Genomic DNA, 18,732 nt, shown 5'->3' on the forward strand with positions numbered 1-18,732 from the left:
TGTTCCAGCAAGCGGGACTGGCCTAGGGGATTTTATAGGGGTTTTAATTACTTTTAAATTTGACATTCTCAAATATTTCATTTTAATTAAATTTTAACTAGGTGTAATATGTTAGCTTTTTATCATTTGTCAGCCGCCCTGAGTCCGAAAGGAGAAGGGCGGGATATAAATACAATTAATAAATAAATAAAATAAATAAGATGGCAAAACAGTCATAGATAATCCTGGTATCCTGTTCACAAATTTGGATTCTTCCTTTGTGATTCCCCTTTGTGAATCTATTACGACATAGATTCATCATAATCCAAGCATACAAAAAAGGGGGATATGAAAGCACCCAACTAATTTCTAACATGTAGATTGGATAATACAGGGGAGGAAAATTGACCCAGTTTCAGGAAATGGAAATGACTTACTTTTCATCGTATTATAGAAAAATACATTACTCCATGAAGTTTTGTTTATGTTGCTTTTATTGACTTAAAGTTTATTGACCAGATCCCCTTTAGGAGAATTGAACTGCTGTGACCCCTCAGAGAAGCCTTGATGTTGACAAAGTGATGATTGTATGATTGTATTAAATAAAAAGGCTTACTACTCCTGGATCTCCATTTTCTTCATGCAGTTTGCACAAAGTGCTTATCTTGTTCTCGCCATAGGCACAAATTTTAAATGTTGTATTAATGTCAATATATTGCTGACATAAATTCTTGTGAAGGCAGTCCTTATTTTCCTTGACAGAGCATACATGTTTTGTGTAGTTTCAGTTCTTAATAAGATCTCTATAAATAAATATTTAACATTTTGTCTTATGTGTTCTAATCACAGCATTAATTTGACAGATTGAATAAATTATTTCCCTTTCACCAAGAAACAACATTTTTTTCTAAAGGAGGTTTTTGATCTGTTTAGTCAGACATTAACAGACAAAATATATACATGGATCATTAGTGCATATTTTTTGCATTAATTTATTCACTCAATTTGGCTGCCACCAGTCTCAAACCTGCTTTAATGTATTGCATAATTACCATCTGAAATTCTATCTTCCTCTATGCAAAGTTGCTCATAAACCACTTACATAAGCTTTTGCTGCGCCACAAATAGATTGCTGTTGTACTAGATGTGCTGTGATATAAAACACAATTTGCTGCAGGCCCAATATTTTATTTCTCTAAAGCACAAACTACTTTCTTTCCTAAACTGGGGACTAGAAGGGAAGATGTTGGTAGATATTTCAACTTTAAATTAGCACTGCTTTTCCTAGCTAGATGTGAAATAAAAAGACAAGATACATATTTTCCAATTATAAATGGAAATAGCCATTTAACATAATTAGATCTACTTTAGAGTAAACACATAGAATTTTACTATTTGTATGTTTCAGCAATACAGTTCTTCTGTTTTACTTCTAATGAAGTCCTGTTTATTAATGCTTCTTTCCCATGTTATTTAAAAGTTCAATTTCTAGAATTTTATACCCTGGTTTATGTTGTGAACAATTTATCTATGAAACTGATAAGAGTATTTTTTTTCCTCTAGTACTAATATAACTCTTCTGGCTGGAGTTGGCTATAAGTAAAATGCAGCCTAGGTTACAAAAAGAATACAGGTAGTTCTCGACTTACAGTGCAACAATTCATTCAGTGACCATTCAAAGTTACCACAGCACTGAAAAAAGGGACTTATGAGCATTTTTCACACTTATGACTATTGCAGCATCTTCCTGGTCACGTGATCAAAATTCAGACGCTGGCAACTGTCTCGTGACGGTTACAGTGTCCCAGGGCCATGTCATCACCTTTTGCAACCTTCTCCCAAGCAAAGTCAATGGGGGAAGCCAGATTCATTTAACAACTGAGTTACTAACTTAACAACTCCAGTGGTTCACTCCACATGTGTGGCAGGAAAGGTCATAAAATGAGGCAAAACTCACTTAACAAATGTCTCACTCAGCAACAGAAATTTTGGACTCAGTTGTGCTCATAAGTCAGTGATTACCTCTACTCAGCATAGGCAAGAGACAAGGGGACAGCATTGCCAAAGTAGTTCAAGTACAAATGTAAGGCTATAACAAAATGTGGTTACAATGTTATTTGCTGGTTGGAAGCCTGAATCAAATGAGCTACCGTATGATCAAGGGCCAGAGGAGGATCTGCTACTACAATTCTGCCATTTTTCGTGTTTCAGCTTTTTGTATCGAGATATTGAATGTATAGCATCTAAGGGGGACTTCTCAGCCAGAGCTATAACATCACATCTGAAAACAAAGAGATGCAAATGAAAGTAAACTAACCGTTGAATCTATCTCTCGTCAGCAGGAAGCAGTAACAAAACATTATTAAATTTTACATCGGGAAAATAATATATTTTTTAAAAATAATTCAAATGATTGGATAATTGATAATATTTTACAAATTCACCATAACTAATGAATAAATAATGGATCTAATGTTAAAGTAATTTAGGTCATAGGTCCCCAACCTTTTGGGACCAGTTACGTGGAGAGAGGTTTTTCCGCAGACCGGAGGGGGCCTGGTTTTGTGTGCTGCCTGCATCCTGCGGATGGGGCTTTCTTTGTTTGTGCGGACCTGTTGCTGGCATGCTGCGGCCTGGTACTGGTCCAAGGACTGGGGGTTGGGGACCCCTGATTTAGGTGATATGATTTTTTAAATAACCAATAAAACAGAACATAGTATTGACTTTATGCAACCTTGGTAGGGGATGTTCCACACTGTGTTCTCTGCCCTTGGAAAGGCTTTGTGATTTGTGCGCATATAGTGTTGCCAGTTTTGAAAACCAAACTATTAGTATATAAATGTACACTTACATTTGCATTAAATTTATTTAATGAGATTATTTTCCAAACTTGCATTGTTTTCAAAGGAAAGGCCATACTCTTTTTGGTATTCTAAATTATACTAAGACACCAGGGGGAAGTCGAAGACTTAGGTCTAATATCCTGGAACCTCTGATTGATGCTGATAGTATCAACACAAGATTGGATTCTGTTCAAGAGCTCCTTCAGGATGAGGAATGCTTTTTTGGTCTTCAGTCAGGTACATAAATTCTGCTTTGTAAAAGGAATAGAATAGTTTATAGTTAGATTGGTGCAGTGTACAGGTAGTCCTTGACTTGTAACAGTTCATTTAGTGAGTGAAGTTACAACAGCACTGAAAAAAGTGACTTATGACCGTTTTTCACACTTATGACTGTTGCAGCATTTCCCCTAGTCACATGATCAAAATTCAAGCACTTGGCAACTGACTCTTATTTTTGACAGTTGCAATGTCCCGAGGTCATATTGATCACCCTTTATGACCTTCTGATATGTGAAGTCAATGGGGAAACAAGATTCACGTTAAGAACCATGTTACTAATTTAACAACTGTGGCAAGAATGTAAAATGGGGCAAAATTCACTTAGCTCATTTAGTTGTGGTCGTAAGTTGAGGACTACTTGTATTGTATTTTAATTTTCAAATCTTCTGAATGTATTAGTTCATATCATTAATAAGTTAGTATTGTAAATAAATTACCCAAATATAATAAGTTAGCAAGTTTTATTGTAGGATAGGCATTTTAAAAATTATTTTACCTGTGTTTAATTATAGTTTAAGAACAGCCAAACAAGAGGCTCAGTAAATAAAGGATAAAATTATGAAAAAAAAAATCCAGAGACAATAAATGAAAAGGAGGTATCGGAGAATCTCAGAAAGGATTTTACAACCTTCTTGGACAATTGATTACATAAAAGAAAAGCAGTTATTGCATAACACAGGAGCAATGAAAATTACTCGCCAATTTCAATTGCCATTGGGTATATAACAAACATTTTAATAGCACATATGATATAGATTCAACTTCTCTTTCTGAGCACAAGCAAGTGCAGGAATTTAATCTAGCTAGATTAAATTCCTGCACTTGTCATCCCAATTGGTAGTACCCCAATTGTCATCCCAATTGGTAGTACCCCAGTTCATGTCCAAGTAAAATATCTCCAATTAAAAGCATGAAATATATTTCTAAAAATTTAGACCGAGGAACAAGGGAGTGATTGCACTGTAGAAAAATATGGAAAATACTAGCTCTATCAGTCTGAATATCTAAATCCCAAATTCTCTGTTTCAATTCAGCCAGAGTTTAATCAAAGCCAAGAGCAGAGAGTGGTAACAAGTAAGGGCTGCGATACACCAAATCATTGTTAATCTGTCTCCTTAGGGTAGATCTAAACCTATCTGGTGATGTGAGATTCACTCAAAACTTCCATTAGCCAGAATTTATGTCAGCCAAATTGGACCATTATGTGCATGCTCAAAGGGAATTATTTACATCTGTAAAAAAAGGGGGGGAATAGCACAGTGACCCACATACAGAATTTAATTTTATTTTTTTTGACAAAATTAAACATTTACCCAGGCTTTTGCGGTTTGTCAATTGAGAAATTAATTTTTGAACCTCAGAAGGTGAAACTGGAGGTCATTCAGACAGAGATTCATCAACAAACTGGACATGGGCTTTGTTGCCTTGGGACATAGTAAATTACCAAGAAAGTATGCAGTCCAAGTCTCTCGAGATTTTTTATTATTTTCAGAGTTAACTCTGGCTGGAAGTTGAGAAACAAGACTCCAAAACAGAGAATAATTTGTATTGATCACAGCCCACTGGATCCTTTAGATTTTTTGAATTTGGCGTTTGTTTTTTTCTTTAAAAGCTTCTTATAGCCTTTTAAAAGGACTAAAATGTTTCATATTAGGGCATTTTATAAGCTAGAATATAACATGAATATAAGGCATTTTTATAAGCTAGAATTACATGTTGAGTCAAGATTTGGATCAATTGTTAAACTGATGCGAAGAAGATTGCTGAGCAGGCTGAGTATGCTTCTGGACAAGGTTGATGATTCTTTGATAAGTAGAGATTACTTCATGGGGGTTGACTGACTGCACATGGATTGTTTCAGGAGAGTAGCTAATGGGGCTGCAAAAAATAGAAAAAATGCCATAGACAGTCTACTAATCCAAATTGGTCTGTTTCCTGTCCGAGGAGATGAATCATTGAATGGTCTTGAGTAGCTTGGTTCAATTAAATCAAAGGCAAAGACATCCATTATTTGTATATATTATCAGGAATAAATTGGTTTGATCAACTTTTAAAGGATAAGCTGTAGCTATAGTCTTTTTTTGTTAACAGCTGCAATATGTTATATTTATATATAAATTGTATATCAATATACAATTATATTTTCCAAATATAATTGGAAAAGTAATGCTGGAGAAAAAGGAGTTTAATAATACTTTTCTCCTCATTCAATACAGCATGAAAATTGTTTAATTCTGGTAGTGTTGTCACTCTGATCAAATTTCAGACTTTGCTAAAATAAAAGATATCCAATAAAGAAGAATCTCCTATGTTGACTCTTATCTGTTACGGACTTTTTTAATATACAGTCTTAGAAATCTATCTCTTTTTGGGGCTCTTGAACTCATGAGAATTAAAGTAAAATGTGATGTGTAAAGATTTCTATAAATAAATTATGCAGACATACAAATGTTATAAATTCTCTTCTATTAAATGTTATAAAGATAAATATTAGAAATATGAGAATTCATGCTGAAAACCAATAAAATACATTACATATCTAAAAACTATGTATATCTTGTTGAACTTATCAATACAGTAAAATATATATAAGCATTTTATTTAATATAGTTATATTTTTAAATTATTCAAATTATTGCACTTGTTTCACTTATTGCTGTTGTGAGTTGCAAGTAGCAATTCTGACCATTTAAGAAGTGTTCAGATTTTGAAACAGGATAAGTTATTGGGACTTGGTATGTTTCTCTCATTCACATATATTACTCACTGAGGGCCTGCCTTAAAAGTTCTCTTACAGATTTGTACTTAGAATAATGATTTGATACCTGTAAGTCTAGAGTATCAATGGCTTGCTCTCTCCTACGCTGGTGCAAACTTTATAGGGGGGGGGGGCAATACAACTTTCCCTATTGCCCAGTTAGGATATAATCAAAATATGAATTACTCCCATATTATTGTAGTTTTCAACTAGATTCCTGCAATAATTCCTATTGACAAACTTACGTTTTCGTAAACATATGATGAATCTTGTGTATGAAAGTGTTAGACAATTAATAACAAAAATGTCCATAAAAATAATTACAACTAGAAAAGGGGGGAGGTAATGGGAGGAGTGGCGAAATAAAAGGGTAAACATACAGAACATTCATTGTCGGAACACCAGTATTATTATCAGTTGCAGTTTACAATTATAGATGACCAATTTAGTATGTATGTTTTATTTAAGAATATTTATTGGTTGGGGGGCATACAGTAGATTAAAACTGAATATGAAAGAATTCCCTCTATTCACAACATAGAGTATAGATCTATTATCTACTGAATGCCCAAAGTTTGATGAAACTTCTTCTAGTTCCTAACCCTAAATTCCTCATACTTTGTTATCTTTTGTAAATCCCTTTACTCCAGATTGGACTTTTCCCAAGTGCTTATGTAGGAATTGGTTTCAACAACTGACGGTGACGATCATATATTCTGATATCGTGATATGGATCTTAATGTCAATTTATCACTTGTCAGATAGTACAAACTCTTACTGTTAAAGAATATTCTTAGCCACAAATGACTGTATTGTTATAGAGCAAGTACAAGTTGTAGGGTTTGAGTCACAGCACAGCAGAAATTTAAATTAAGATCCTGCCAAATTGAAGTAGAATTATAGTTGAGGAGAGATGATGGTGAAATTTAGATTGCACGTACTGTAAAGAATGAACTGGTAACAGAAATTTTAGTATAGCTGCTGTTGGCAATTATTTCTTAATAATACAGGATCCCAAGATGGCCCCTACAAGCAAAGCATCCAGAGATTTCCTAGAAATCAAGTGGCTTCAAAGCTTGACTAATTGTGATAGAATTTTAGGATTTAAGTGGCTGTGAAATGACTAGTGATAACCATTAGCATGTATAAGGCAACCCATGCTGAGCATGATAGATTAGATGCAGGCATGTCAAATTTGTGACATCACGTGATGTTGCACGACGTATTGTGACTTTTTCCCCATTGCCGGCAATGGGGTGGGCACGGTTTCATCGTGACGCATCTGGCCCAGTTTGACATGTCTGGATTAGAGGATGGGAAATTAGGTACAGAACAATAGCACCTAAACAATCACCTCACAATGGTATCTATGTCCATCTTCTTGCTTGCTATTATTCCCTAACCCAACACCATGTTTATAAGATACAGTTATTTCATGTAAAAGGGAAAGGGAATAGAGGCAGATAATTTTAAATTCCATCAAATATAGCATAATTTTCACATTTAGCGGAAACAGGCCTCCATCTCAATATCACAAATCTAATTTCTATCCTTTTAATAAAAACATGAAACTTGAAATAACATTTCTTGAAATCAAAACATTTTGAATTTGAATAATTTTGTACATGTGTAGAAATAAACCCTAGAATTTAAGTTTAACTGGTTTGTGGATCAAACTAAAAAATTTGTTTGATTTTTTTCCCCCAGTTATAGCAAGATTTTTGGACACTGAACAATTACTTTCAGTTTTAGTACAAATTCCAAAGCAGGATACGGTATGTTTATAAATATTTTTATGGAATACATTATAAATGTATTATAAATATCTATCGATTATCTCTATTGCTTGCCTATTTTAGAGAATTCTGTTCTCATAGAGAATATGAATCAAAACCACTTTCTAAAAAGATTTTTAGATATGAATACACAGCCATACATATATGGAGAGATGGTATTTTTATCCTTTGCATTCTATAGAAATGATGGGTTTTCTATATTTTTATTCATAAACAAATTTAGCTTGACAGATATTGATATTGCTATTTTCTAATAATGCACAAACAATTATAGTTAGTTGTTTCATATATGATTTAGTTTTAATTACATAAAATTAAACTTTTTAAGATTTTTTGTTTGTTTTTTATAGGTAATCAAGTGGTTAATGATTTAGTATTATACTAGGTGACTGTAAAATTCTCTATGAATAATTAGTAGGAAACTTATTTTCCTTTGTTCTTCAAACCTTGAAAGTATGAGATTACCCAATGTTAATAGCAGATTAATTAATCAAATTAATACTAGAAAGTATGAGATTACCTACTGTTAGTACTAGAGTTTAATACTAGAGGGACGCACTATAGTATAACACTGCCAAACTAAAGGCTCTAAGAATGAACAGTTTATTGGATAAAGGAGATATCGTTTAAGTTATATTTCTAATATGCCAACTCTGGTTATCGTGCTTACAAGGAAAATAGTAATGTCAGTTAACACAAATAACTAATGATAATAAACGGTATCTAGGCTATTTTATACTGTACCAACAATAACATATATTTTTAAAACAGGTTAATGCATCTGAATCGAAAATAACCAATTTAATTTATCTGAAGCATACTTTGGAACTTGTGGAGCCTTTGAAGGTATCATATCCTAAAATACTATGTAATGCCAATTATGGTTATCATTTCATTTAATTCTCAAATGAAGGAATTTATTAAACCAGGACTTTGCACTCTATCCTATCATATTACTTTACCAATGGGAGGGATTGCTTTTCTCCTATTTAAAATATTATCATACTACCCAGAATGTGATACAGTTAAGCTAAACAGTAGATAATGGATACACTAGGATATCACCTGATTCTTAAATGTGACAAATGTCTATATACCTAAATATATCCCAGTACATAGTCACACACTGAACTCTCAGATTGTCCAATCCCTTATATTTACTTGCTGGACTGTCTACTCACCACTATCTGATAACCACATGTTCATATATGTGCGTGAAAGAAGGCAGATAAAGATAGGTGGAAGGAAATTCAAACTGATCATACTTAATGGTTGTCTGGACCAGAAGTCCCCAATCTTTTGGGCATCAGGGACCAGTTACATGGAGAGAGGTTTTTCCGTGGACCGGAGGGAGCGTGGTTTTGTGTGCTGCCTGCATCCCATGGATGGAGCTTTCCTTGTTTGTGCGGACAGGTTGCTGGCATGCTGTGGATTGGTACTGATCCATGGACCGGGGGTTGGGGACCCCTGGTCTAGACCAGGACTCCTCAACCTTGGCAACTTTAAGACTTGTGGACTTCAACTCCCAGAGTTGAAGTCCACAAGTCTTAAAGTTCCCAAGGTTGAGGACCCCTGGTCTAGAACATACCAAGGAACCTACCTACTCTCTTGGAGTGAAAATACCTCTTCATTACCAATGTAACTTTTCCAAGCTGTCAAACTGAACTCTTTTAGATGGCAAGAAGGCTGTTTTCCTTAAAATGATCATATAGAGAAGTCTTATGATGCTTCGAAAGCATTCGACAGATAATATAGTTCATACGTTTTCCTTAGAAGCTGAGAGAAAGTGGCCTGGCTGTATATAGAAAATCTCTGATTGAGATTCTCTAACCTTTAGAATCAATATGTTCTATAACCTTTATGCTTGATTCTTGTCATTCATGCTTACTTGAAAGTTCATACTTGGGGGAAATATTATCTGGTAAATAATTAGTACCTCCTTCAGGAAAGGAATAGTCTCTTTATAACTGCTGGAGTCCTGATCACTCTTGTGGAATATCTTTACCAGAAGAACATCAGATGTGGGATTTTTTGATTATACTTTTAATTGCTCATGCAAAAATGTATCCTTAGCCAATTACCCATGTCCTAATAACATACAGATAGATCTATTGCAGACATTTGATAGTTTGCTCCTATGAGAATTCATAGAACTGATTTTAACCTTTAAAACTCTAAATAGGTTTGGATCCACTATCATTGTGTGTACATACCTATCAGGCAATTAATACATCTATTAAACTATGATATATATCAAAACTATCTTTTAGAGTACCTGCTTGGAGGGCCTCCATGTTCTGAAATAAACTGGATAGTAACAACTATCAATGCTTATGAGTCAAGACATTCACTTCTTCTGCCTGTTTATTTTTCTCATTTTAACACATGAAAGCTTTTAAATATAATTTCATTAGGATAAACTAAATAGCAAACTGAAGGTATGACTGACACAACAATAATGCAAACAACAGGAATAATCTAACGAATAATAGCTAATAATGTGATAATTTACAAAGAAAAAAGAAGAAAAAGTCCTGGAAAATTCAGAAAAATTGACATATTGCTCAGAGGTCTTCTTCCTTCCCCCTTTATCAAAAAAATAGCTCTTCTAAACAAAAATTGACAGAAGATAAATGCCAATTATTTTCTGCACATCAGGTGCAGATTTTGCCTCTGACATTTGTATGATTATTTTGTTTGTCAGCTCCTGAGCCCCTGCCTTGATAAATTTCAAATGAAATACCAATACAGTTGGTGGTATATTTTATGACGTAGATAAAAATATATGCATCTTTAATATGATTCAGAGTCATTTTACTAATTTAGTTGACATCTACCTTATATAAAAAAAATACTAGGTCAAATCTAAATTATATGTGTTAATGTTCTAACACTTGAGTTGCATTTCCAATAACAGGAAGATTTTAAGCAATTAAATACTGTTTTCTTCGACATATTAATTTACAGATACGGTATATTTTATTCAATATATATTATTATATTGATACAAAAATATTATTAGTAATGTTTTGGTTTAGATAATCATTTTTGTAGTTAAATTGGCATGAATGAATTTTTAAAAGTGAGTACTTTTTAAATTACTTGATTGATACTATTTGAAGCCAATTTTTTGTGCATACATTTATTATGCTGTAATTTTTGATTTACTTATATTTTAAATAATTTTAAAACATAAAGTTATATTTTTTTCCATCCAAACCTTAGTGAAGTAAGATAGAAGTCTATTAATGTTCCTCTATTCTTGTTCATGTAGATTTTCATTTTATTTAAACAGGAAGCCTTAAAAAGCTATAAGACTCCATTGTTAAAAGCTTATTATAGCTCTTTGGAAGATAGCAGGTACTATGTTATAAATACAGTTTTATATCTAACATTTTACATTAGACAATAAAAGTTAAAGTTACTTCTCATTGTAATTATTGGTATTACTCATGTCATGTCATGGTTGTTGTTGTTAGTTGCGAAGTCGTGTCCAACCCATCATGACCCCATGGACAATGTTTCTCCAGGCCTTCCTGTCCTCTACCATCTTCTGGAGTCCATTTAAGCTCACGCCTACTGCTTCAGTGACTCCATCCAGCCACCTCATTCTCTGTTGTCCCCTTCGTCTATTGCCCTCAATCTTTCCCAGCATTAGGCTCTTAGTATTTAGATTTAAGTAAGTCATTATTAACTTGTTTTAAACTTATCTATCACAATGAAAATGTAACTAACTAAAGAATCCTGACAGAAATAGTATTGTTTGAAGATAAATAGTTTTTCAGATAATAATGAAAAATAAATATTGCATAAGGCAATTCAACATATATGAATGTAGTGAAATTATAAAAATATATTATCTGAGTTGGGATAAAAATCTTTTTAGGTAGTTAATACATTTGTAAAATATAACAGTCATTTCCACAATTGTGTATAATTTCTCTAGGTTTGGGATCATTCTTGAAAAGATTAAAACTGTTATTAATGATGATACAAGATACACAAAAGGATGTTTGAATATGAGAACTCAAAAGTGCTATGCGGTGAAACCTAATATTAATGAATTTCTTGATATAGCACGAAGAACTTACACTGAAATTGTGGATGATATAGCTGGTATGGGAAGACAATTTAGAATAATAATTTACCAGAATATATTTATTTGTTTATTTATTTATTATTAAATCTACTTGCCACATCTCACCATGGGGCTGGCATACAACAATAGAACATAAAATTATAAAACATGTAAATATAACAATGAAACAATAAAAATAAATAATGAAAGCACAGCAATATACACTCTTTAATAACATTTACAATATAGTGCAGAGTGCATTCAGATATATGTTCCATAGAGTTCAGTAATAGTTACAAATAAATATATGTAGGTATATTTAAGAAAATGCAGTCTTAAATTTTAAGTGTTTATGTCAAATAAGAACATTGTTTAAAAATTCTGAAATGTTATTCACATTGGGCAACATCTCCTAGAATGTTCTTCTGCTATGACTATTTTGAAATAAATGGGAATTGTGTCATTGGTCCTATGCAACTTGCACAAATGGAGTGTGCATGCACATGCTCACCTGCTGCTCACACAAGTGGAGATGTGCATGTACGTGCTTGCCCCTCGCTTCCGTGGCCCAATTCCAAACGGCTCACAGCCCAGTAGTGGGCCACAGCCCAGGGGTTGAGGACCACTGGAGTAGGTGATAGGTAGGCATACATTAGAATAGAATAGGCAGGAGAGTTACATGTGAGATAAATTTAGGTATCATGACATAGCTAGTGTATGGAACAAGGATCTCTACTTGTGACATATTGTATGGGTCGGTCCTTCCTTCCTTCCTTCCTTCCTTCCTTCCTTCCTTCCTTCCTTCCTTCCTTCCTTCCTTCATTCCTCCCTCCCTCCCTCCCTTCCTTCCTTCCTTTCCTTCCTCCCTCCCTTCCTCTATTTTGAATTTATTTGTGTGAAAGGGATGTCATGTGAATTTATGTGGAGAACAAAGTACAAAACACTATTTAGACTTTTCAGAATTTAACATTTTTAAGAAGTAAGCTGTTTACAGGCTGTGGAATTCTAAAGAGGAATAACTCATGAATTTCTTCTTGAATCACATTTATTAATTGACCCAGGGATACTTCTGAAATTTCAGATGAAAGAAGTTATGTCCTTATTACTAATTTTTAAAATTACTTTCCACTCATTTTTATAGTGACACAATACTAATACAATACTATTTTGCTATTTTTTTAAGATTAAATTATTTTCTGTCTTATTGATGTATAAAAATGTCAGGATTTTCACCATACTGATTAATTTTAGTGCCCAAACAATGTGGTTTACTGTCATAACCAAAATATTTATACCTTGCAATTAAGGAATGATAACACAACTCGCAGAAAAATATAACCTTCCTTTGAAAACCAGCTTTAGTTCAGCGCGAGGATTTTTTATCCAGATGAGTGCTGATTGTGCAGCAATACACAATGGTCAGCTTCCTTCAGAATTTACCAAGGTTTGAAAATGTTGGATTTCAAATCTATTATTTTATTTTTATTTGCTTGATTTTCATCCTGTGTTTAGTACTTTATAAGTAACTCAAGACAGCAGATATACATAATTATCCTTCTTCCTCCTTTTATTGCCACAATAACAAACCTATGAGCTGGGTTCGCTGAGAGAGTGACTGGCCCAAACTCACCCAGTGGCTTTTATGCCTATGGCATGAAAATTATAATTAAGAAATGTACTTTTTTTCACTAAAGAATACTGCTGATTTTAATAATAATAAAATCTATAATACAATGCATTGTATTTTTATTTTATTATTGCCATAACCAGAGTAATTTGTGTAGACTGAATTTCCTTTGTAGTCTGTTTTCAGTATTTGTGTAATGTTGTAGCACAGTTTAATAGAGGATACTGACTGAAAATTGCTGCCTTTGTATATCAGGACGGGGATAAAAAAAATCTTATGTCATTTATCGCTAGTTATCTGTTAATAATAAACAGGGTTACCATCATAATTTACTAATGTTTTAATTTTGTGACCTTGCTCTGTTACTGATATAATTACCAGTAGTTGAAAGTTTTAAAAAAAACAAAACATTTTAGCACACACTTTACAGGTAATTTTTGATTGATCTTCTGGAATTAGGAATATGACTACTTAGTATATTTAATATATTTTAATGTTCAGTTTGAACATTTTCCACAGATTACTAAAATGAAAAATGTATATAGTTTTACTTCACCTGATTTAATGAAAATGAATGAAAGATGCCAGGAATCCTTGAGAGAAATCTATCACATGACTTACTTGTAAGTAAGAATTATGTTGGTTATTCTAAGTAGAATCTTGATTGTGTTTTGTCTGGTCTTCCCAGAAAAAAATATTTTTATTTATTTATGTTTTGCATTTTTGGACTGGCCATTTCCCTGAAAGAGTGACTCTGGCGCTCTTTTATCAGCAGCCTCCACCAAAGAAATCAAATATTACGGAAAACTTAGAATTTTGAAGGCAAGAAGTCTCTTAAAGTCACCTTGTGTCACTGGTCTTGTGGCAAGCTGTATAACAGACACACAAGTGATTTATATTTGATATATCATTTATTATATGCTTGGGTGTGACTGGATGTGGATGTGTTTAACACAAACCAGAAGCAATAAAAAATAGAGGTTTTGTAAATTTAGTTTTCCCTTTTTGAATGAAACATTTTCTTTGATAATTATAATTATAATTAGGGCAATCTTAGTGTATTAAATGAAGAGTCATGTGCAATTGAACTTTTTGTTCACCATGAACTTTTCAATTCACTTCTGGCATTAGCTAAAAACAACTAGAATAGGTTTGATCCATTTTCAAAGAATATGTACGGTATGTGTAACTAGGTACGCTTACATGCCTGATGACATGACCGGACTAGTGAGCATACCTAATGAGGTAATTAAAGAATGTATGACACACTTAGTGATATAGTTAAGGGGCAAGACAACTGAAGGCATAAAAGAGAAGTCATTTGCTAAGCTTTTTATTTTTCTGTCCTCCATTTTGTAAGAAGGTGATTAGAGCTTGATTAAGTAAATCAATCTGCAGACTAATTCTCCTGAGTTGTATTCTATTCTGTTCATGAAAGAGAAAAAAAAGCTAAAATCAACCTTTTCAATATGGACCCAGGAGCATCTCAATTCGAGTCACAAACTGACTCACTAAGGATATTGAGTAAAATATTTCAGAAAGGAGGCTGCACGTAGGTTTATTATCTAGAAAGTCTTCAAAGACACTACAAACAAAGTTTAAAGACAGTAGCCTCAGTGTGAGCCTCGAGTGACTAATATTCTGTGGCATATAATCAGGCTTAATAGTTATTATGCCATTTGTCTTTGAATTTGTCGAATTTGTCTATCTAATAAAGCCATTGAAAATATTATTTATCAATACATTTTGCAGTAATTGATTTCTATAAATTAAATATGCATTATATGAAGAAACATAAAAACATCCTTATGCTCTACATCAAATGCTAATAAATTTTATAGAGTGACTGTATGAGAGTTTCATAAAATTAAAAATTGCAGTGTTTTTAATACCCTTCTTATATGGGCATTTTCTTTATTCTTTTAAAATTCAAAGGACCACATGGATCTTTCCTCACAGAACAGTGTCTTTAACCTTTAAAGCTGCTGTATTTTTAAATGGGTAAATTTTATTTAAAATCCCACTAAAGAACCAAGCTAAAAAACTATACTAGTTTATATGGGGTCAAATTGTAGTAGTAGATTTATTTTAGCTCATTTATTATTAGCCTCACACCTAAAATATTTCTCTTTCAACTTTGATGCCTCCCAAATTGTTGGTTTCATTGAACTAACTTAATTTCAAGATTCCAGTCATTCAAAGGTCTTCTAGAAATCTAAGGCTTTAAAATGGGCTTTCTCAAAGAACGACAGGAATCCTTGAGAGTCATACTGAACCTGTTAATCATTAAATGTATCATCTGGTATTACAATATTCACTTAAGTAATTTCTTTAAAACAGGGCAGTCGGTAGATGAGTATGTTTCCCTTAAATTACAAATATACATTAATAAACACATATCTAGGCCAAGCATTCCTAAAGCAAAGCATTGTTCAGAGACTGCTACCTCAGAAATTTAAAAGTCCTGCTTATGGTAGGCACCAAGACTGGATTCATTTTTGCCGCTTAAAATGGAGATAAGTAAATTCAGAGATTTGGATCCTGAAGATCCAAAACCTGTTTTGATCGGCCTATGTCAGGTTTCTAATATTTCCACTTTTTCCCCTTTCAGAAAAAAAGAATGTTAAGGTTAGGGCCTTCTTTATGATTTCAGAATATATTCTTTGGCACATTAAACCATGAACCTTAAAAATGCATTTTGCATTTCAGATTTTTGAATCTGAAAATCTCTAATAAAGTGTATTTTCATAAGATAACCAAATCCCTTTTATACTGGTTTATTTCTAATATTTGTAAAATGTTTCCAGTTCTAATTGTTATTCAGTTCTGATAAGGTATAATGTAATAATGTAGTCATTTTGTATCACATAAATTCTATTAACAATTTTCTTTAAATATGTAATTTTTTTCAGTTATGTAAAGGAATTTTTTTTTAGAATATAGTGATACATTTACTAATAGTGTAAATTACTTTGAATAGTAAAATAAACTGTACTTATCCTTGTTTACAGGATAGTGTGCAAACTATTGAGTGAAATCTATGAGCATATCCATTGCTTGTACAAACTCTCTGACACTGTCTCTATGCTAGATATGTTGCAGTCATTTGCCCATGCTTGCACACTGTCTGACTATGGTAAGTAATTTTGTTTCTTAAAACAACTCCTGCTGAAACTTATACCCCCTTTTTTTAACCATATGTACAAAATAATTAACTACAGGTAGTCCACTTATTTTTTTTAACCATATCTACAAAAATAATTAACTACAGGTAGTTCTTGTTTAGCAACTGCCTTGCTTAGTGACAGTGCACAGTTACAGTGGTAGTAAAGTTGTAAAGTTATTTTTAAGATCAATCCTCACATTTATGGCCCTATAAAACAAAGAAAAGCTTGAAGTGAGATCATAAGCACAGTTGCAGTTTCACGTGGTGATCACTATGCTTAACAATCAAGTTGCTGGTCCCTGTCGTGGTTGCTAAATGAGAAGTACTTGTAGTGACACCTAACATAATGCAAAGGAATACTTCAGTAAGGTTAAAAAATTTAAACAATAGCATCGGCAATAATTTAACAGCCTCATTCAAAGATTGCATTAAGATGTATTTTACAGTGCTATCCTATTATGACAGCCCATACCTTAGCTATAGTGATTTTTTGGCACACAGATTAATATTTGGGTAAAATGCTATTCTTTTATAATAAAGTTAAAGATAGAAAATATAATATTTGAAAACCTTTTGGGCAGGATCTTATTAATAGTGTTGATAAAGGTTGGGGTGTAAACATGTTGCCCTCCAGCTGTTCCACAATTCTGACATTGGAAGTCTCTTGGAATATTGTATCTCAAATGAAACATATTTCAAAAATAGCAATTTACAATTACTTTCTTTGATTCTATTCCATTCCTACCATTGCTTCTGATTTCTAAAATAAACATGCAACTGGCAAGTTAGACTTATTGAATTAATTAAGATTTAAATTGGAAGATTTTGCATATATGTTTAGTTTTACTTTGTTTAATTTAGGCTGCCGGTAGTGGCATTCCTAACGTATTTGATATCTGGACTGGATCATTTTTAACAGCCCTTTCCTTTATTGCTGAGAGCCAGTTTGGTGTACTAGCTAAGGTTTCAGACTAAAAACCAAGAGACTATAAATTCTAACCCTACCTTAGTTACTAAGCCTCCAGGGTGATCTTGGACCAGTCTCTTCTCTCAGTCTTATGGTAAAGAAACTGGCAAGCCATTTCTGAAAAATGCTGCCAGGAAAACTGCAGGGAGTAGTTGCCAATTGTGACTTGAAAGCACTTTTTTCCCCCTTCATCACTGCTGTGCTGCCACCCACTGCCAAACAGCAGATTGGCATGAAGGCAGTAACAACTCCACACCCACTGTTAGCCTCCTTATGTTTTAAACAGCATTCCCTTTATTCCCTGCATCCAGAGTGGACCACACAAACAAACAGCCCTCCTTGTCACACCACTGGCTGGAAGAGCTGTACAGTTTTATGAGAATAAGCTTTAATGAAATTTGGAACTTATTTACTTATATGTAGGATTGCATTACTTCTCAATTTTTACATGTTCTGCAAATAGTAATATAAAAATTTAGGAATAATGCAGTCCTACACATTGCATACATTACATAACATATACATTTCTGGATGGTTCATAAACCAAAGTATAAGTAGCTTGTGTTACAATATACTTGTCAATAACAAATGAATATTAAAATATTTTATTATTTTTCTTCCTTTTAGTACGTCCTGAGTTTACAGATACATTAGCAATAAAGCAAGGATGGCATCCAGTTCTTGAAAAAGTACATTTTGAAAAACCTGTTCCCAATGATACCTATATCACAGAAGGAAGTAATTTTATAATAATTACAGGACCAAATATGAGTGGAAAATCAACCTACTTAAAACAGATAGCCCTTTCTCAGATTATGGCACAAATGGGTAAACAATAGCTTCCCTGAATGTGTGTGTGTGTGTATTCGCTAAATTTTTTGGATTGCAAATACAAATGATGTCGCAGTAGCGACTGCTGCCTGTGGATAGCTGTAGATTGAGCTGATACAGGCAAAAGATTTCTTTCTCCCATATTTGGGCCGACGGTGCATCAAAAAAACACTCAAGATGTGTGTGTGTGTGTGTGTGTGTGTATACCAATTGCCTCCCATCGACCGGTACGCTCCCACAGAGCGGGCCTCCTCAGGGTGCCGTCGGCCAAACAGTGTCGGCTGGCGACCCCCAGGGGGAGGGCCTTCTCTGTGGGAGCTCCCACCCTGTGGAACGAACTCCCCCCAGAGATCCGGATTATTCCGGATCTCCCCTCCTTCCGCCGTGCCCTCAAGACATGGCTTTTCC

At 33.5% G+C, this 18,732-nt stretch overlaps 1 protein-coding gene across 1 annotated transcript in view; it reads left to right on the forward strand.

The window, feature by feature from the left end:
- The window catches only part of MSH4 (mutS homolog 4), a 55,396-nt gene that overhangs the window by 29,041 nt on the left and 7,623 nt on the right, over positions 1 to 18,732 (forward strand). Inside the window, exons 7-15 of the mRNA XM_015813204.1 lie at positions 2,887 to 3,059; positions 7,567 to 7,634; positions 8,427 to 8,501; positions 10,951 to 11,015; positions 11,602 to 11,771; positions 13,041 to 13,177; positions 13,880 to 13,983; positions 16,372 to 16,496; positions 18,121 to 18,321. Coding sequence (XP_015668690.1) covers positions 2,887 to 3,059; positions 7,567 to 7,634; positions 8,427 to 8,501; positions 10,951 to 11,015; positions 11,602 to 11,771; positions 13,041 to 13,177; positions 13,880 to 13,983; positions 16,372 to 16,496; positions 18,121 to 18,321 — 1,118 coding nt within the window. The remainder of the gene's footprint in view (positions 1 to 2,886; positions 3,060 to 7,566; positions 7,635 to 8,426; positions 8,502 to 10,950; positions 11,016 to 11,601; positions 11,772 to 13,040; positions 13,178 to 13,879; positions 13,984 to 16,371; positions 16,497 to 18,120; positions 18,322 to 18,732) is intronic.

The sequence above is a fragment of the Protobothrops mucrosquamatus genome, unplaced genomic scaffold, assembly GCF_001527695.2.
Source record: "Protobothrops mucrosquamatus isolate PMUCROS unplaced genomic scaffold, P.Mucros_1.0 scaffold142, whole genome shotgun sequence".
Taxonomy (NCBI): Eukaryota; Metazoa; Chordata; class Lepidosauria; order Squamata; family Viperidae; genus Protobothrops; species Protobothrops mucrosquamatus.